Genomic DNA, 21,578 nt, shown 5'->3' with positions numbered 1-21,578 from the left:
GCCTTCAGGGCTAGTCTGACGGCCCTCAGCTCCAACAGATTGATATGGAGTCTGGACTCCGACGGAGACCAACAACCGCTGTCAACTCGTTGGCATGAGCTCCCCATCCCGTGAGGGATGCGTCCGTCACGATCGTCACCTCCAGCCAGGGCAGCCAAAATGGGGCCCCCTTCATCAGATTGCCTTTGACGGCCCACCACAGACTGTCCTGAGCGACCGAGGGCGGCACCTGAACAGGGTCCGACATCCTGCCAGAGGACTGAGACCACTGGAGCTTGAGTGCCCATTGCAAAGATCTCATCCGCAACCTGGCCTCTGGCACCAGAAGAATGCAGGATGCCATGAGGCCGAGCAGTCTCAAGAACTCGGACGCTGGGAAAGTCTGGGCAAGTTGAAACTTGTGCACCATCTGCTGAATATGAAGAGCCCTCACCTGGGGAGGAAAACACAGCTCCAGGGATGTGTCGAACACTGCTCTGATGTACTGGAGCAGCTGTGTTGGTGTCAAATGGGACTTCTTTAAATTGAGGGAGAAGCCCAGCCTGTGAAGGGAGTGGCAGGTGACGGACAGATGATCCAGGACTTGCTCGGGAGAGCTCCCCCTGATCAACCAATCGTCCAGGTAGGGGTAGACGTGAATCCTCCTTTCCTGAGATGCGCTGCCACCACCACCATGAGCTTGGTGAAAACCCTCGGGCGTAGGTCAATCCGAACGGCAGTACCCGAAACTGAAAGTGCGAGTTGCCAACTGCGAACCTCAGGTATTTCTTGTGCTTGGGATGGATCGGCACATGGAAGTAAGCGTCCTTGAGGTCGAGAGACACCAACCAGTCCTGAAGCTGGAGGGCCTGGAGGACTTGAGAAAGAGTAACCATCTTGAACTTGTCCTTCCTGAAGAGTCTGTTCAAACCGCGCAAGTCCATGATGGGTCTCAATCCCCAGTCTTTCTTCGAAATCAAAAAATAAGGGGAATACCATGCCTTGTTCCTCTCTGCTACAGGCACCAGTTCTATGGCGCCTTTCTCCAGCAGGGCTTGAATTTCCTGCGCAAGGAGCGGATCCGGACTCTGCAAAGAGAGGTTCCCAGGTGGATTGTCGCGAGGCCTCTGCCGAAAGGGAAGACAGTAGCCATGGGTTATGATCTCCAGAACCCACACATCTGAAGTAATGGCACGCCACTCTACAAGATGCTGCGCCAGTCTTCCCCCAACCGGCGAACCATGAGACCTGGCCTCATGACTGAGTGGTAGCGGCTGTGGCGTTGCCTGGGGGCAAAGTGGCAACTGCCCGAGCGGCCTTGGCACCTCGTGTGCCCTGTTTTCCACCTCTGGCACTCTTACGGTGGCCTCTTTGACTGACAGCTCCTCTCGCTTTACTGAAGGATGAGTAATAGCGAAAGAAACCACCCCTCCACTGTTGTCCCCTAGGACGAAAAGGCAGAGGTTGTCGAACTGCAGCGCCCAACGACTTCGCTGCAGCTTTGGAGGTCTGCAACCTCTCAAGGCTCTCGTCAGCCTTGCTGCCAAAAAGATGTTCACCGTCAAAGGGCATGTTGAGGGGCCGGGACTGCACATCAGGAGCGAACCCCGACTTCCACAACCACGCAAACCTGCGTATTACTGTGCTCGCCGCCATGGACCGGCTGACACAATCTGCCATGTCCAAACCCGACTGAACGGCCTCACACATGGCATCCTTGCCATCCTGAACCCTAGCAAGGAAACCATCCTGTTCGTCCCCTTCGGGAATATGTTCAGCCGCTAATGCAACACAGTTCCACAGAGTGTGTGTGAAACGAGACAAGGCACATACGGAGTTGGCCGCCTGAAGCGCCATACCCCGTGAAGAAAACACTTTTTTCGCCCAGCCATCAAAACGTTTGTCGTCCCTATCCGGAGGGATGGTAGGATATGACGCCTGCTTTGCTGGGGCCGTAGCTGCCTGCACCACCAAACTCTCCGGAGTGGGGTACCTGGACAAGTGGCAGGGGTCGCTACTGGCTGGATGGTATTTTCGAGACAAAGACTTGCCCACTGCTGGGAGACTCTCCGGCGCAGTCCAAGCCGCTGCCACCCTTCTTTGCAGAGCCATATGAAACGGCAGTACCGGGTCAGTGGGGGTACCAAGATCAAGGATGTCCGTGAGATCATCCTGAACAAACTCCCCTGGGGGAGCCGACCATCCCAAGTACTCGGTGACCCGAGACATAAGGCGCCGGTACGAAGAATCGGCATGAGTGCCAGGCTCCGTCCTACAAAACTCCACCTCCGGAGAGGTGTCCAGTCCATCATGACTGCCTCAGGTCATCAAATTGACTATGGCCCGAGAGAAGCTCATCAGGCACCGTAACCGGAACCAAGTCCTCATCAGAGACCTCATCACCCTCTGAAATGTACTCCAGGCGGTGAGAGGAAGACACCTGGGGACCAAAGCTATGCCTGACCTTAGCCAGAGCCTTTCTAGGGGCTACCCCCGTGCCACGGGGCCCCTCCGACACCACCGCCGAAACACGTGTCTGGGGATGCTGTTGGTACTCTTGCTCAGAGGCGAATTGTCTAGCATTTCAGTGCTGCGCTACCTTTGTGGGTGGGGTAAACACTAATATGCAAATGGATATTTCTCCTCTGTGAAAGGTACAGTGAGCTAAAACCTGGTTGTAGACCCTCCCGAGTGGGCACCTTCCCATAGAACAGGTTATTTGGCCGTGTTCGTTCTAGGTAGAGGGGCTCCCAAACCTTTTCGTGTATATTGTATGATGTATTAGAAATTCTACACAGTCTCATAAGGTGTCCAGTAGCCACTCGTCGGTAGTGATTGGCCCAAATCTAGACACTGCTTTGCGGACATACCACCTTTGGTGGGGGCGCCTCATGCACATCCTTTGCCTACTCAAAAGTGTCGGTACTAGCCTTGGTACTTCTGGATTTGGCAGTATCGTCACTGGCATTGCGGCCAGGTGGTCTGAATACTAAGGCTTCTGTAAAGAGAAAGAGTGCATGAGCGGGTGTGGGCGTGAGTATTTTCTACATCCCTTTTGGAGCTATATGATCCCCTATGTGCAAAGAATGACCCCCGATAAGGGGCTTAGAGATATCTTGTGATCATATTCCTTCTTTACCTTTTAAAGGAGGTAATCCACCTATTAAACATTTACCATCAACAGGCATGTTAAAAAGTGTAACCCGAGTTTCAGGCCAAAATCTGTTCACTCAACCACAAGTAGCGCTTTAGATCAGCTGCATTCACCGCTTAGCATCCTGCTGCTTCTGCGGTTTGCAGATTTAGAATGACCACATTTGCAACTAATTGACCCTCTTGGACTATTGCCTGTGCTTGGGTTCTTCTCACCCAGGCATTTCTTTTAGCATGGCTTGACGGTCTTAGCTACCGACTAAGGCTTTTGCCTTAGTAATGCTGATCGGATAGGCAGCAGTTGTGGCCACGCTATTGCCCACTGAATAGATGCACCTACTCAGTATGCAAGTCAACAGTACATGCTGGTGTTAGAAACCATTTACAAGCAGTGAATACTAGGGAATCAAAGTGACCTTGCATCCTTGGGCTACTGGCACAAGATTTTCCAAGGTTGTCTTAATTAAACCTATGTCTTCCTCGCCTTCCTAAGATTTTACCCCAAAATAGGTGGCGGCTCTTTTTAGTAGTGAAACATATGTGTACTGATCCTCTACCAGTGAATTTGACATTGGAGGTTCCTTGTTATCAGCCAAGTCCATATGTTCGTTATTTGGGTCATTCTAAATGTTCTCTCGTTCTATATCGTGGCCTGTTCTTGCAGGTCATCTGGGTCCATGAAATTCACTGTGTTGTCTTTGAAAGTGGTTACCAACCATTCAGGTCAGTTGCCCTGCTTGGTTTTTTCACTCTGCTTCCTGTTACACACATGTATGCCTATAAAGGTAATAGTATGTACAAAGGCTTGGCATACACGACAGGGATCAGTCTGTCCCTGAATGAAGGGTGCTCACGTTCATATTCCAAATTCCTGCCCTCTGTGATTAAAAGTTGCATCTTCTGTGTCTTGAAGACAGTATCTTCAGCATTTCTTTAAGTGAGGGACTGTGCGCCTACATAAGATTCAATTTAGAAATGGAAGGGTCTCCAGATTTGCTTGGTATTGATCGATATTTTTTCAACTCCGAAACATTGTGACTAATGGGGCTGTAGTGTGCTGCTCGCTGCCATCTTGTTTTCTGGCATCATGTTCGGACATTGGTTTGTGAAGAGTCTTTTCCTGTGAAAGGTGTTTCCCCATTAGCGGTGGGTCTGCGCCAAAATCCCCTCTCCTCCTTCACCACCCTCCTAATTCAAGGAAAGAAAACGGAAAGGCATGTTTACATGAGTTTTACTCGTTTTTCAGGAAACAAGCAAAACTGATGTAATAAACGAGTAAGAGATTTGGGGAAAAGGCGGCATATAGTAAAAAGTGGGATGACCATACAGGGCTTTGCAACATTTTAGAATAAAATGACGCAAATGCACAGATGTTAATTCATAACTATGCACAAACGCTGACATAAAGATGAACCTTATGTACAAATATTTCAAAATGAATGGATATTTTATGAACTTACTGGCCACATGAAACCACATATGTTAATTCTCATTAATTTTTGTTTTTGTTGTGGTGAAGGCTGCTAACGTTTTTCTCTTGTGACCATTTACCAATGTCTATGCCAATATGGCCATACAATATTTCTTTTCTTGAAATATTTTGCTTTCTAAACTCATTACCTGCTGAGGTCTATTTAAAGTTTTCCTCTGAAGTGTTAATGCCTTTATTTCTTAAGAGTTGAAAGTATGATGATTCCTTTTTGGTACATTGGGAATGTTGTGAAATAAAGTATAGGCATTCTTTTTTAAAAACAAATATCAGTGTATTGGGCCAATGTGACCCAACTGTCTACCATTGTGGGGAAAGGAGTATAAATACTCCCAGTTGGTGAGATTATTGTGTCCCAATTAGGAGGAGTGAGACAGGGTATGCAGTTTTATGCCAACCCTCTTCAGTTCATTGATTTGGGTGGGTTTCTGAAGAGGCTGGTGCAGACTTCCTGAAGATGGTCAATACTCCATTGCCCGCCCTTTTTGCACAGGATGCAGTCATTTTGGGCAAGACAGAGAATGCCATGCATTGGCTATAGCAATCTTTTTGTTTATACTGAAAAGGGAAATATGTGGTCATCAACGCTAAAAATACCATCATCGTTCTCGGTCTAGTCTGAAATTGTGCTGTCTCAATCTTAGATCTATAAACAAGCAGATGGAATAAGCCATGATAGGATCATTTGTCCCAGGAAAGCGAAAAGAATTCTCCTTTTTAGTCACTTCCCTGATCTCTGAAGAGCATGGCTGATCCCAGCATTGACGTCAATCTACAAAAGAGCAATCAAGTTGCCCATTCTAGTGACCAGAGTTTCATTGAATGAAGTATTGCACTATGCGGTCACACAATTCCCGTTGCAGGTGTGGTGCACAATGGAGAAGGGCCTCAAGGTGTAAGGGGGTGAGGGCAAAAGGAAGGGGAAGTTGTACTGCAAGAATCTGGTGGAGAGCATATGGTCCATGTTCGTATTTTATGTGTGTTGAAGACATGTTAGTGTATATGTGCAAAGGCGCAATGTATTTTATGTGGTGATATGGCTTTTAAGTGAAAGATGGCAGATTTATGAATCTATTTTGTCTGCGTATTGTAATGCATAGCCCGTGTCTTAATTGTTGCAATCGAAAATGTCCGCAAAGAAATCTATAAACTGACTCAGTGTTGCATGTACCAGACTGGGTGCAGATGTCACTCATGTAGCTGCTTGTAGAATGCTTTTTCAAATCAGGAAAAGTTTTATAAGAGCAAGACCCAATAATAACAACTTATGCTTCAGATTTTCCAAATTTGTGTTTTGAAACACTTCTCCTACTGCCTGCATTCCTCCCTTGAGTGGATGCTGGAAAAATAGGAACGCATCTCAAATGAATAGAACAAAATTAAGTACAAACGAAGTATGAATAAAAATGTACTGTCCTGGTCACAATTATACAGAGCAACAACCAAACTGCTAAACTCTCAATCCACAGATCCAAAAAATACAAACCTGAGTTTTACAATCTAGGTTTCAGCCTGGCAGTGTTACAGAGCAGCAATTCTGGACAGAAAGACCAAAGAGAAGATGCATCCCTGAATGCCTTTAGATTTGTTGACATTCGACTGACAATCTACAGGCGCTTCTGTTAATGTTGCAAGGGTGTTGACGCAATCGCAGCAATGGTACAGTCCTTTCTTTCAGACTTGTATACAGACAGGTGCAACTTGGTAGATTCTCTATACAGTCTACTTGTCCTTCACAGCTTGAGTTATTGCATGTGGTGCACCACATGTCTACGATTCCATTGAAAGCACTACTTTTTAGAAATAAATCAATGTATTTAAACTGCCAGACAATGAATGTCAAAACATGAAACTCCTGATAAGTATTATGTTAACTATCCCGAAATGGATCTTCTTAATCTATATTTTTTTATATAAATGTACAATATACACTTATAAAAGGAAACAGAAAAAAGCTAGATTAAAAAATATATACATAAATATTAAATGTCGTAAATTCAGTTATTCGTTGATTGGGTTTTTAAAAAAATACCCAAATCCCGAAATCTGTGTCCATTAGGGTCTTAATATTGGTTCTGTTGAGTTACTGCAATGCCCTTTAGCTACTAAAGTTTCTGCCCAGGAAATACTTGGACGAGGTGTCCGTAAGGTGTGAAGAGATCAATATTGATCAACAGAAACCTAATTCTTTGCAACCTTTACTCTCTCCTAGCTTAGTCAAGGATTGCACAAAGGTGCACATGGTTGTATGTTTGACAAATCCTACTTTCTAGGAAGGATCAAACTCCACCTTGCAAACATGACAATTAGAAATAAAAATTGGAATCGCCATAACAACTGTTCAATAACTTTAGTCTTAAAAAAGGTAGGCAGTTGGCAGTACTGGGTGCAAATCGAGAATGATCTCCCCATAGTATTTAAACCTCAATCATAGGTCGGGCTCAATACAAATTTGAAAACCCATCTCGGCAGCCTGACAGTGCTTCCTTTAAGATTAGGTCTTAAACCCAGCAATAGAAAAAAAAGCCAATCTCTTTGTGTTAATAATTTTTGGATATGCATTCTCTTATTTAACAGCTATGACAATTAATAACATAACCGTAAAATGGTTGAACTTTAAATTGCTTCCGCCGATGCATGTTAAGCTCCACAAACCGATGTTCAATTAAATTACCTTTCTAAGAAATTCTGGGATAACATTGTTACAGGTGGCGATCCTCCTCCTGTAGATGACACCTGTCGACTTATCTAGAGGAGAAAGACAAACAAGAAGCTTCAGATTGCCATCTACGAGGACATTTTACATGTTTATCTTTATTATTAAATTGTCTAAAATGCAGAAAAATAACAGTCAAGGAAATACTTAGCATAGACGTTATTCTAAAGAAACATTTAAGGATACAAACATAACCGAAAAGAACCAGTCTGCATTTTCTTTTTGTAAATGAAGAATGTCATACATTTGAGCCAAATACAGTAGAATTTGGCCCATCTGAGAAATTTCACTGAGTTTCCTCTGTTTTGCTATATAATTTCTTGAAACTAGGACTGATAATGCCACTCTCTACATTCTAACCCAAAGCAATCAACCTCTGAGCAAGCAGGGTTCTGAAACATCTAAATCTTCTGGAATATTTTCAAGTTTCCAGGACCTGAACATGAGCAGGACCAGTAAATCAAAATATTAAACAGCACATCAAATAGCTTTCCCAAAAAAAGTAAACAGGCAGTAGACAATGATATAAAAAAAGAAATGAGTACAGATAAAATAAAAACTACAATCACCTCTTCACTTATTGGATTGTATAATGCCAATATTTAAAAATAGCATGCACAACCTACATTACCCGATATTGCACCTGGTTTGTCCAACAAATTAGTGGAGGCATCAGAGGAGAGGCCCAAGAGTGATTAGGATGAAACAAAGAAGTCTCAGTCATAGGTGGTTTATGAGCTAGACTGGCCTCCCCAAAAGGGTTGTACGTTATTTTGCCGCAGGATTTTTCGTCGCAGGACTATCGTCTTTTTTTATCGAAAAAAACTCATCGTTTTTTTTGGTCTTTTGGGGGGGATACCCCCGAAACCCCCTTTATTTTTTTTTTTAATTATTCCCTTTCACCCACAGATATTTATTTAATTTTTAAACATCCCCCCAAAAATGTTTTTTTTTAAAAAACAATTTTTTTTCGATAAAAAAACGGCGATGAAAAGTCCTGCGATGAAAAATCCTGCGGCAAAAGAACTATATACCCCCAAAAGGAAGGACAAAGCCTTACGTGGGTTGCATAAGCGGTGAATAGAAGAGACAATATGTTACTCTTGAAACCCATTTTGGAACAGACCTGAAGTACAGGTGCTAAAGAGCACGGGAAAGGAAAGGACTTTGAGGTACAATACTAGACTAGATAGTAGGGGATGGGTGTCTATGTGTTCGGGGCGTGTCCTACTCTGCCCAGAGTGCTTCGATAAGACTGAGGTGTAGAATATTATCATAATCTAGCAGGGACCATCACAGTGTGCCAGAGCAGGCCTGCTAGACTAAGTCAGCACTCCACTGACATGGAGTCCACGTCTGTTTTACTCCCTACAATTAGGCAATCCTCCTACCGCGTTGATGCATTTTCAAATGTAAGGCATATATAAGCACAGCCACACAAAGTGACTCCGTTGGGTTCTGATCTGAAGGTTCATTTTAAACCTTCAAAATAAATGTCATGATAGTTACTAGAAACAAATAAAGTAAGTACAACAAAAATATCTACATTAGCAACTGTACTGAACTGCTAAGTATACCCACCGGACTGACCACCTTAACAGGGGCCGCTGATCCTAAACTACATTTGAAACTCCTGTGGATCTTTAAATCCCTCCTAATGGGACACTCATTCTCGAGTGGTGAAACACGTGTATAGGGCTAACAATAACGACAAACTGAGAACAAGACATTATTACTTTAAAGAAGACTTATTAAATGTACTTCTAACAAGAAGAAACACCTTATGGGACACTAAAAGAACGAAAAATCAATTTAATTCAATAAGACATCAATTATCTAATCACAAGGACAATCATTCTATTTTTTGAGGAAGAATTATCCCAAATTGCACATACAATAGAGTCACCCTTATTGGGACTATCAATTGGAGAATCAAAAATAAGAACCTCGGTACCCAATTATGATCATGGTTTTTCTGATAAAACTTTATTAAAGGAATATGTTTTAGGACAAACTTATCAATTAGTATAGCAAGAGCCACACAACCCACCTTAACTATTACATGCGCTGGCACAGAATTCGAACCTTACCCTTTTCTTTTTTTCATTATTTTGACTTGCCTAAAAATACTGCGTTGAACAAGAAGTGATTATTTTGTACTCCATGAAAAATCCTTTCACTCCCAAACAGTAATCTCTAAAGTATTCCACCTTAAAAGCTTATCAGGAGCCCTAGATGAAGTCGGTTAACCCAAATCTATATTCAAATAAACCTTTTAGAAGAGACTATGAGTAAGCGTGGCATAGGTGTATGATCACCACACTGGGCACTTGAGAATTTGGAGCAGAGAATCCTACATAGGTTGCAGGTCGTGTGGGTCCCCCCTCACTCACAGCCCTCCCAAAGGTGAATGAAGTGTTTGCCTGGGGCTCAAGGCTTGGAAGGCAATTGAACTCCAAGGAATGCCACCCCTCAATGTGGGGCTCTGTGGAAAAATGCTATTCCTTTCAATCTTGGAATGCAGCGTTTCCAGTTACCTGTCTGGGAATCTGCCTTTACTGCTTGCCGGCAGCCTCAATGCTTAGTATGCAAGTTACTGAATTAACGTCCTATGGTGACTCAGTTTGAGAGCAGACTATGCATTGTTCAAAATGTGTAGATACAGTAGGGCAATTCTCATGTTCAACAAAATAAGAATTATGTGTAGGGGGGGTTAGGGCTGGGTGATATATCGAGTTTTGGAGTTATATCGATATATTTTCAAAATGGATATAGGATGAGGCAATATCGAGATATGTACATTATTACATATACTACAATTGTGAATTTACATCTTGATATTTCCACAGCTGTGTGTGTTCTCAAACAGGAAGAGGAACCCTGTATTTGCACTTTATTTTGATCAATGTCTTATAAATAAAGGTGTTTGTGACTTACAACTGGGCATTTAACTCACTATAATATTATATATAGCCATTCAGCCCAAAAATATTGAGATTCCGATCGCCCATCGCTAGGCTGAGGTGTTCACACAGAGATTATACAGAAGTGGGGAACCCGCACTCCACCATCCTATGCCATAGGGACACAAAATATTCACCAGGAAACTGTTAATCTTGCTTAATTGCTGGGGTGGGGCCTGTACACGTGTGTTCTTCATACAGGTAAATGCACCAAAGATGGCGTGCAAAGGACAACAGGAACTCTCTGAAATGGGCTTGACATGACAAAAATATTCTGTAGTGAAATGCCATTCCTAAATATGTAAAACGTTTACATCCAAATTTATCCCACAATCCAACAATCGCAGTTTAAGTCTTCAAACTGTTTTCACAAACATTCAACAGTTGATGGGGAGTGTAGGTGTAGAATTACTCACAGCAGATGACAGCAAGGAGACGTGCTAAATGGGGCGTGAAGCATGGCAGCCTGGGAATATTGTGGAAGGGAAGACTTTTACCTCAAATGGGACATCTCTTTTCAAGAAGTAAAAAAAGAAGCTAGAGGAAAGGCAGAAAAGATATAAAAGACTACAATGAGGTCAAGAGGCTTTAATAGGGAGTTTTGCCAACCAATACTTTTCAAGGAGAGACATTTTAGATTTAATTCTTTCCATTCAATTTCACTTTAAATACACACTAAATGCGTTTTAAAATGCACTTTTGTTGCTTTCGGCTGGTTACATGCAACGTGTTTTTCTTTTTAAGCAAAAACATACAACTGACCTGGTGGCATTCCAGTCAAAGGTAAGTGGAATCAGCTTCCCATGTGCCTTCACCAACATCTTCACAAAATAACTACAGGATATGTTATGGCATTTCTAACGCGCCTATACACAACTGTTTCAAGGCGCGACGAGGCAAGGGAGGGGAAACAGAGGGAAGACAGAGACAACGATCCTACTAGGCCAGGTGCCATTGAGATTGCCCAAGTGCAGGGGACGGGGGAAGGGGAAAAGTGCAGGGGGAAAGGGGAGGGGCAGTGTAGTACATAGGATAACAGTAAAATAAATAAAGACAATAAATAAAAGTATGGCCAGCTGGTGGCAATTGCAAGGGTAAGTGCCGACATCAGGTGTCAAGTGCTATTAGGGGCTGTAGGGATACAGAGACAGTCCCCGAGTGCAAGGGCTGGCAGGGGGGCAGTGCAGGTGTGCAACTGGATGGGAAGGGACCTGGGTCCGAGATCATAGGGTAGCCAGGTAACTAGCGCAATTCCAGATTCAGCAGGGAGAGAGGAGGAGAGAAAGCAGAAGCAAAGAGGAAGGTCTTGATGTGCTTCCGGAACCGGAGATAGTTCTTCTCAAGTTTCAGAGGCAGGGAGGCTGTTCCAGAGGGAGGCCCCAGCAGAAGATCTACCACCAACTCGCTGCTTGGAGAAGCAACTAACCCTGAGGGAGTTGGTGGCGGATGAGCGAAGATCTCAAGAAGGAAGATATTTAGGAAGAGAGAGTTGAAGATATTGAGGTCCCAGGCACAGAAGGCCTTGTGAACAATACAGAGGGTTTTGAACTTAATCCTCACCACCACTGGGAGCCATTGCAGAGATTTCAGTCCTGGAGAGATACGATCCCTGGGCTTGAGGCCAAGGACAAGTCTCGCAGTCCTGCTTTGGATGAGTTGCGGAGAGTAGAGGCAGGCAGATTCAGAAAGAGGCTGTTGCAGTATTCCAGCCTAGAGAGAACCACAGCTCTGGAGACAGTGAGCTTCTGGGGAAGGAGAGGAAAGGAAGAATACCTCTGAGGAAGTGCAGCTGGTAGTGTGACTTCTTAGAGACGTCAGATATGTGAGGAGAGAAGGAAGGTGTGGAGTCGAAGATGACCCTGAGGTTTTAAGTCTCACAGGTGGAAGCAGGAAGAGGGCCAATAAAAGCCTGCAAGAGAGTAACAGGAAAGGAGGGAGCAGGTGTGCCGATGAGGAGAATCTCTGTCTTACTGGCATTAAGGCCGAGATTATTGGTGGCCCACCACACCTGGATGGCGATCAGACAGAGATGGGTGAAGGAGAAGAGGTGGCAGAAGGGAGCCGGAAAATGATTTGAGTGTCATCCGCATAGCACTGAAAATTGGGGCAGAGAGTGGCAATGCAGTGGGCAAGAAGTGCCAGGTATTGGTTGAACAGCCAGGGAGAGAGATTAGACCCATGGGGAACCCCACAGAAAAGCAAAGCTTTCCACAGGCAAAGGTAACGCAGATGAGCATCATTGCAACAGTTAGAGGATCCTGTTGATCTTAAGAATTACAGGTGGGAAAAATGAAAAACAGCTCCCAATTTACCAAGTCCGAGGCAAACTCAGCACCCTAGGAACGCCATAATCTCAAACCAAACTTGTTGTGAGGGGTGACCGCCTAGAAGTAGATGTAATCACTTAAAGGATGATCAAACATTGCAGATTTTACAAACAGTTTTGGGCTCAAATTGTTCAAAATATTAGAGATATTACCCAAATTAACTTTGATCATTTATTCTTTGCAAACAATCTCATAAAAGAGCACAACTTAACATGCAAGACATACTCAAACCTCAGGTTTGAAGGATTGTGTGATTTGTGAGCCATTAAAAAAGCCGAAGAGGAGACTATTACATGAATCCACTTAATTGGAGCAAGCATAAATTTAGACACGGAAGAAAAAAAGATTTTGTAACAATATGGCTAAGCAACTTGGTCAGGTTACAATCCCCAGCCCAGTAAACGCTGCCATCATATGGATGAAATGTGTCAAAACCTCAGCGGTACATATAATTTAGTCAACTACTGGCTGCACAATGGTATACAATACAATACATTTTAAAAAAACAGAGAGTAAGAATAGTAAAAGAAAATAAACTTGCATATCTCAATTGATACTGCATTGAACAATCTCTTTTCATCTTGCCATTTTGATACCTTTACTCAATATTTAATGCAAGGACCCCAGATTTTAACAAGCTTGCTCATTCTACCCTATTGCCATGGAGAGAACTGCCAGTTTATGAGCAAATAACGAAGACCTAATATTACCACTGGCTATTTACTAAGCCACATTCTCTCCATGCCCTAACCACATTCTCCTTCTGGCAAGCACAACGAGAAGAACAAACAAGACTTTCATGGCTTGAAGTTCCATCGGCGAGAGACCAAATACAACCGTTTCAGGTTTGAGATCAACGTGTGCGTCGACAATGTTACAGATTGTAACCCTCTTGACAGGTCTTTTTTAATACTTCTATAGTTCGCTGTAATATGTATGGAATCCATCACTTCAGCTCCATGACATGGGCGACGGTTTTCCTGATTTGTATTTATTCAGAAAAAAACAAGTACTATTTAATAATGTTCCAACTTCAAATCAGCAGATGGGATTCATTAGTTTGTCCGAAAATTTTATTTTTCTACTAGTGGTATTAGCTTTTAGCTTGAGTGACCTGTGATCACACAAAGTATTCACCTGTGTAATCGCAAGACGCATGCATAGTCCTAAGCCGCAAACCTAGTTCAGGCTCAGTGTGGTGGCAATCAGATAAAACATGTGGCAAGACTAAGGTTCAAACAGACTGTAGTCAGAAGTAGAGGCTGTTTGGGATAAATATTCACAAAGGAACTGGGGCTTTGTCTAAAAAAACTAGAATCCTTGTCTGTGAAAAATCAGTTCCAGGATGGACCTAACAGTAAAGCGTCCGAGTCCTTGCTCTCTTTGGGATATTGGTCGCACTCAGGTTTTCCAAACTCAATGTCTCATCTATACAGTGCTAAGCCACTTCTTGAATCAAAACTCACTGTCACGGGGTGATATCACTCCCTCAAAGACAAACCACTGGGAAAACAACACTGACACAGCTTTAGAAACAATGTCTTACTGGGAATGGGAATATACAAAAAAAAGTAACTTGAACTCAGCTTTAAAACCAAACTAGAGATGTTAAACTAGCATCACACAATGGATATGCCTTGCTATCAGCTCTCCCCTTCCTCAATTTACCCTCTTTGAAAGTAAGCAAGATTTTCAGTTGCTGGTCGGTATGGCTTCTTAATAAATTTTTCCAAGACAAACTGCAATTCTCGCCAGGTTCCCCAGATCCGCCAAACCTTGCTTCCGGCAATAGGGTTCCTCGGGTCACCTCTTGGGACCCCTCCATCTGCTGAATGTTTATAGAAACTGCGTCCAAATAACAAACCACTTTTTTCACCTTTTTCACAGAGGATTGTCTCTGAAGCTAATAGTCTCTCCCCGGTGTACCTCAAAGCCTTTATCCTAGTTGCTCTGCTTAATGAAGTGCTGGTGGGTGAGTGGCCACTGGTTGGGTCGCATCTTCGAGGCATCTCAGAGGCACTCTTTTTGTAAATAGCTTTTAAAGAGAACCTCCACTGTCGGTCAGGAGAGCTTCTAGGTGCTGGGTGGGGTTCCTATTCAATTCCCTGTCTCCTGAACTATTCAGCCAACCCAGCTGACTTACATGCCTCATCAGCAATCAGTTACTTGTGTCTAAGGGGCTGCGAGTGCGCCTCTCCACTTGCCCTTCAACTGGCTTTCTAATCTCCATGACATTCTGCAGCTTGCTCGTTCCTTAGTTCATGTCTCCCAGATAACAGATATGTTGGTGTGATCTTGCTCTCTGTCTATTACTGTCCCTAGACCTTCAATGGAATTCAGAACATCCATCTCTTGCTTTCTGCATGCTCTCCTCCAACTACCATTTCTCCCACCTTCTCAACCTTCCTCTCTAGTAGGTTTATCTCTCTAACTTTCCTTGTGTCAAGTGTGCGATCCACACTCTGAAACCAACGACAGAAGCCGCAAGTGCACGACACTCCCGCCTTCGATGGCAAAAAAGGGCCCACTTTAGTTACACAGGGCAACTTGAAGCAACCAATGGGGGAAGAGGGATAGGAAGAGGTTATGGATAGGCACGGGTAATTAGGAACACCAGGAAGAGGATTAGGTTTGGGATAGGGAAGGGGATTTTAGGAAAGGCTCTACCTAAACTACACATCTATACATATATGCATCTCCAAGACTCGTATATGCCCTCTAAAGACAACCAGAACTTGATAGGAATTCTTAGTCCTTCACCAACATTTGCACAATCATGAATTCACCTATAAATATGTAATCACCTTCTCTCTGTCATAACGCAGTCCCCCGACAACACTGAATATTGTGCCTAAATCATGACTAACACTAAGCCAAACGTAGCAGTATGGAACATGCTGAACAACGTTTCACTTACTCTCAAATCACTTACGATTCCTTTGCAACTCCACTTGTGTCAATGCACAATGTTCAGGGTAGCAACTCCACGTATGTCCATACAATTGATATTCATTTAGGCAACGCCACGTGTCAACTCTTGACCGTACTGTAATGCTCCATGTACTGCAAACAAATAAAACAATACAATTGTTCCCTTTATTCTTGTTACTGCACATGAACAGTCAAACAATGCACCGATTTGAGACCTTTGGACCCGCGGACGAGTCCATAGGCTGTAGGCAATGCAGCGTAGAAGGGAGTGCTGCTGCAGGTTTCATCGCCATGGCCCATTTCCAGATTTCAGGACTCGCTGCCGTACCCAGCTTCTCCTTAATTCACCGCCACGCACAGACTCCTGCACCTGCCAGCGCCGGTTACACGTGCCATGGTGCTAATTGCAAGCACCCGTAACTGGGCGCTGGATGCTTTTCACCCGTGCCTGCCTCATCCATGGATGCGCATAGCCCCACCAGGTCTCTGGGAATTCTATTCCGCAGATTTGGAGCTTTCCTTTGCCCCACACAACTCCGATCGAGGCGGGCCCGACAACTTATTTAATCAATTCCTCCATCCTTTCCTGCATGCTCTTCTCTTTCTTGATGTTCACCACCTCCTCATGCACTCCCACTGCTCCTGCACCACCACTGCATCTAATGTCTTTCACCCCACTTTTAAATGCGTTTTTCCCCAACCCCTGAGTTAATATGGGATGTGTGCTTGTTATGATTGACTGGCGATAAACAATTTTATTAATTCAGTTGCGCTAGATTGGTTCCAACTCTGACAGGTGCCGCTCAAAAAGCCTGTATGCGGCAGGTCTGCCATCTTGGTTTCCATAGACTCATGCATGCATGTTACTGCGCATGCACCAGGAATGGCGTGCAGTGGTGGTGGAGCTTTAATTATTTCTGCATCCACATATCTGCATGAGACAAAAACAGCAATCGTAGTTTTCAACAATTGATTACTGGAGCTTCTGCTCTTGGAATAATAAGAGCGATACCATGTATCCACCGTGAACAGGCTAGTGAAAGGTATATAAACACTTTCCTAGTCCTGACTCAATGGACTGATAGTGATGATCCCAGCAAACTTACCTCCATCCCCTGTGATGTGGTGGTGACCAGTTGATCCTCCCGATACCAGCCCTGTCCTCAACATCAAGTAGCAGCTGGTGGAGACCGCTCTCCTAAATCACCTCCACATGCACCTAAAAGGCAAGGCAGGGGACTTGCAGGACCCAGCCACTTCTTTGTTAGGTCCTCTGTAAAGCCAACCAAGCCGGAGAGTAGTGCGGCCCACTTCTTCCTGAACCAGGATTTCTGGGCCCCACTACACAAAGGATATAGCCCTTCCCACTAATAAGCCCTCACCACCAGAAAGATGCTCGGGTATTCTCAGAAAGCCAAGAGCTCAATGTCCTATGACCACTTTTCAACCATAGCAGGGAATTTATACAAGGTGAATCAGTGCCTCAAACATTCCTTCTCTTAAGGCTCAGGCTCTCTTGCAAGGACAAAAGGTTTTGATTCCCTCTCCCTTCAGGTGCTGTTGCATCTGAAATTGTGCTTCCTGCTCTGCCTTGCTTCCTTCATCTCCTTTCCTTCTTGGACCGTTCATACTCTTTTCCATGGTCTTATAAAAGACCTACCACTGCCATTTTGACAGACAAATATCCAGATTCAATTTCAGTTCTGCTACCTCTGCTTTCTTCTGGTATGGATCTGTAAGACACTGCAGAGAGAACCCAACTTGCAAGCATCGTCCGCGACAAAACACAGCAGATTTTGATTTCCTGAGATTTGTTTGTCGCACCAGGTCTTGGCTTTCTTACAGAGCAGGGAAACTTTATGACAGAATGAGCCAAGCAGGCTACTCTCTGGAGCTATAGTGCTCTCTATAAAATGTTGAGTCATCATAGGCAACACTGCTGTTCAGTACTGCTCAAAGTTTTTAATACCATGTAAACCCTGGGGTCTCTTGTGCCAAGTGTTGTATACAAATAACACATCTACGAGTGAGGGACAAGGGAATGGTGATAAAAGGTGAAACTCTGCATTTGAGTATCCCGACTCCTATGCAACATAACATAATTGGGTCATGGTCATTGCTTCAAATGGGCTCTGGGGCTCTCACCATGTACCGCCTCGAGGTAGCTCACAGCTGTCGAGATTGACTTTGTAGGTCTGGGCCTCATGGGCTGCAGAGTCTCTCTCCTGGCCTTCAGAAGATGCCAGAGTTCTGACTTCATCCCGGAGATTGCATTCTTCACTGCACCCAACGGGATTGCAATCTTCACTTAATCATGAATCTAGAAATATTTAAAGACACTACTGAAAGAACATTCCATGCATCCCATATTTCCCCCAAAACTGCACACCAGTTTCCTGACAGATCTTAATCCATTTGTCCCTAAACATAGCTGAAAGAGCATAATTCTTCCAAAAATGGTTTCACTTTAAAAATATTCAGAAGTCCATCATCTGGTTAGATCGATCCAGATTTTTAGTCTAGTCAAAGGCTTCAATGTAATCTTTTCTTCCAAAATTGGCTTGCCACATTTTAATAAATAGCTTTGCCTACTTTTGGGTCCTCAAAGATGGGAATGTTCTGATTAAGTTGCAAGATCTGACTGGACTGCACGTTAGCCCAACAATAAGACTTAAAACTGGCTATCCAACACCCATTACTGAAATGTGCACATTACTGAATCTTCCGAATTTCTTTCAGCTCCATAGGACAATAATAGAATACAGCTACTAAATCAAAGGATAAGGGACATCAATTAGGCTCCTGCAGAAAAAAAATAAACATGTCAGCATAATCAAAGTACCACAAGGGATTAAATCCATAATTCATTTGTTTTCATTGATTAGTAAGGATGCCATGCCTATCAAAAGTAATGTACAGGGGATACATTACTGCAGGCAGAGGAAGTCCTTCGGTAGGGTGCCATTACATTTTTCAACAGTTATGTGGATGAGAGTAAACCAGGTGGGGAGGGTAATGTAACAGAAAATAGACCAGTACAATGACAGAGAGCACATTGTGTATAGTATGGCTATATAAATAAACTATCATATCATATCAAGGGGTTGTTAAAAGGAAGCTTTGTTTATATCTGTCTGTCCATTAAAACAGACATGAATTGAAAGGCTGTGTCTTTGTATTATGATGTGTTCAAAGATGAGAGATTGCAACAAACTAATCCTGCAAACGTGGTATGCGATTTTCCATTTTAACTTTCATATTTAACGTGGTTAATGTATGAGTTTGTGATGATTGTATCGACTTGAGGGTCAATTTTTAAATATGTTTTTTGTGCACTTTTAGGTCGATTACGTTTGCTTGCCTGTCTGAAAACATGTTACCCTGAAGAAGGCTGGGCCACCGTTTGAGATGATGGCCAGTTAACAGCCAAACCTCGAGCTGGCAATTGTCCACAAATATTATTCTAGCCAAGAAGTTTTTCTTTGCTGTTTCTGTAGCTTCATAAATAATTAAGAATTGATTGCTTGCATGTAACACAACTGCGCATGAAAGTTATTTCGGTTTGCACACCATTTTTCTTCTGTGGGTGCAAGAGTTGATCCGTTTGTACAACTGAAGGGATATAGACAGAATATTCCTGGTGTTTTTCTATTGGTTTTTGTTCACAATCCTTGGTTTCAATGTAGGTTTCACCTTGGTTACTGTGCACGGTGTTGGCACAATTTAGTTGGGTGCGTGCAGGAAGGATTTTGTTGCTTTTTTGTTGTAAGCAGCTTTTTCACAATATATGTTGACGTGTGTATAATGGTGTTATTTTTGAATATGTTTATGTTACAATTTGTTTTTCTTTCAAAAATCCTAGCAATATTAAATAACAATTCGATTTCTTTGCCATTTACATGTATTTCATTTACATTATGTAAACAGAGTGTTGCCTCCCAATCTGCTTAAAGTTTCCAATTTGCTCACAGTAATTCGGAAGCATATTATTTTCGGTGGGTGGCTGCTCCTCCCTTTTGTAGTACAGTTGTATATTGCAGGTCAGGCTTGCACACACACAAGGTGAAGAGCTTGCTTTGCCAGTGCTGTTGGCAAATCACGAGAGTGTTTTTTTTCTCTGCCAAATGTGATTTACATGTCCTGTTTATGCAAAACATTAAGTATACACTTTAAGAATCAAAACTGAAAGAGGTCATGCCGAGGCTTAATATTAAAAGGAAGTCTTGTTTATAGCATCCAATAAACAGACAAAGGCGTTCAATTTTACATCGGGAAATGTGCGATTCATTTTATTGGGCTTGGGGCTTTTTAAACAGAAATCACCCGTTCATTCATAGTGTGTCATTACAGTTCGAAAGGTCATACAATGTGCTACAAAGAACAAGGCCTTTTTCATGTTAATTCCATAAGAAATGCATTCACTACATAAATGTCCATGTCATAATCTTGTTAATGTTGGATATATATACACACTGCTTTTGCCACGTTTTATTACGGAACCAGAAGTTTATATTGCAAAAGCACAAGAAAATTTTAAGCAAATGTTACATTCAGTTGTATAGTTAAATGAAAGTGTAACTTTCCTTTTTAACAATTTCAGATCCATTTGCATATGGAGAAAAGGAATGACAAAGATTCAATTGCACAATCTTTGTTTACATTTGCAATGAAATTCTTTGCAAAGATAGCCTACCCAAATGTAACAAAATAATTTTAGTAGCATGTCCATGCTACGTATAGGAGAAAGTAGGCAGCTGGATATGGGCGCAGCATGATACAATTGTTTTTTTAGTTGTTTACATAACGCTCCATTTTATAGATAAAAAAGTAGCCCGCTCGAAAAAAGGGGGGCAATAAAGATTAGAGGTTATGATGTTACAGTGGCTCAATTTTGTTTACAGAGCAAGAATTGGCAAGATAAGCCTAGATCTCAATAGAATAATAGGACACAGCTGTCTGGCATTGGCTGTTGGTGATCAAGGAGGTGAGAACACCCGACTCAAACCTACATACTATACTCTGAAATGGGTGTGGTTACCACAGAGCTTCCTGAATTCCTTGCAAACAGAATCCATGTTGGGCAGAGCGAATAGGACTGCCTTGGGTGAGATGGCACCAGCAACATTTCTGATAGAACCTCCAGGGCAATATAAATCTGCACCCTGGTTAAACATGGTCATGTTTTCTGGATTCTAGTTTTGTTCGTTCAACTATAGTTCTTAGTAGCCTAAATTCAATTGTTATCCTTAGTTTCAAATACAATAGAAGGAAAACATATGCACTAAGATTCCATGCTGTATTTTTGTGAGGTTATTTCTCGACTTTCCATTGATGTTTGGTAAAGCACGGAGATGCAGCAGAGTACAGGTTTGGGCATATGATATGATTGTTTATTTATAACGTGCTTAATACCCAGAGGTTTCCAAGTGCGGACCCGGGTATCGAACCCGTGGTGCTCCGTGTCGTCTTGCTTTCAAAGCAAGCACGTTGCCGCTGAGCTATCCTCCCATGGCACATATTAAAAACTTTGCATCACCTTGTAATGCTTCTGGCCAGGATAAGCAAACCAAGGCATGCATTGGTGGATGATCGAGTGGAACCCAACAGGTAGCTTTGCAATATTTTACCCACAGCTTTATATTGCTTTCTCAACATTGTCCCCACTAGTCAGGGCCTTTATAGGGTTTTAGCACCTTCCAATAAATGAGTATTTAGTAGTTGAAAATAGCTCACCTATCCTAAGAACGCAGAATAGATCTTTAGTTTTACTGTGCCACATTTTAGATGGGTATACACAGCCCTAAAGCTCAGGAGGCAAATAATCCCAAAAAATAAAAATAGGGAGTAAAAATACTCTGAATAAAAAATGGGAAATGGACACATAGGAGCGTGGGCCCCTGCTTTAACCTAAACAGACCCATGGATGTGTTTGTACCGGTAGTCAACTTGGTGGAAAGAAGTACTTCTCACAAAAGAACAAGTTACTTACCAATTGTAACATTGTTTCGACTGGATGTTCT

At 43.0% G+C, this 21,578-nt stretch overlaps 1 protein-coding gene across 2 annotated transcripts in view; it reads right to left on the bottom strand.

The window, feature by feature from the left end:
* PRELID2 (PRELI domain containing 2) overlaps window positions 1-21,578 on the bottom strand; it is a 712,823-nt gene that overhangs the window by 339,460 nt on the left and 351,785 nt on the right. For both annotated transcript variants that reach the window (XM_069652452.1, XM_069652453.1), the window contains exon 3: window positions 7,296-7,369. In XM_069652452.1, coding sequence (XP_069508553.1) covers window positions 7,296-7,369 — 74 coding nt within the window. The remainder of the gene's footprint in view (window positions 1-7,295; window positions 7,370-21,578) is intronic.

Source organism: Ambystoma mexicanum, chromosome 3p (assembly GCF_040938575.1).
Source record: "Ambystoma mexicanum isolate Mex_15411 chromosome 3p, UKY_AmexF1_1, whole genome shotgun sequence".
Taxonomy (NCBI): domain Eukaryota; kingdom Metazoa; phylum Chordata; class Amphibia; order Caudata; family Ambystomatidae; genus Ambystoma; species Ambystoma mexicanum.
This window is presented reverse-complemented; position numbering and strand designations above follow the sequence as displayed.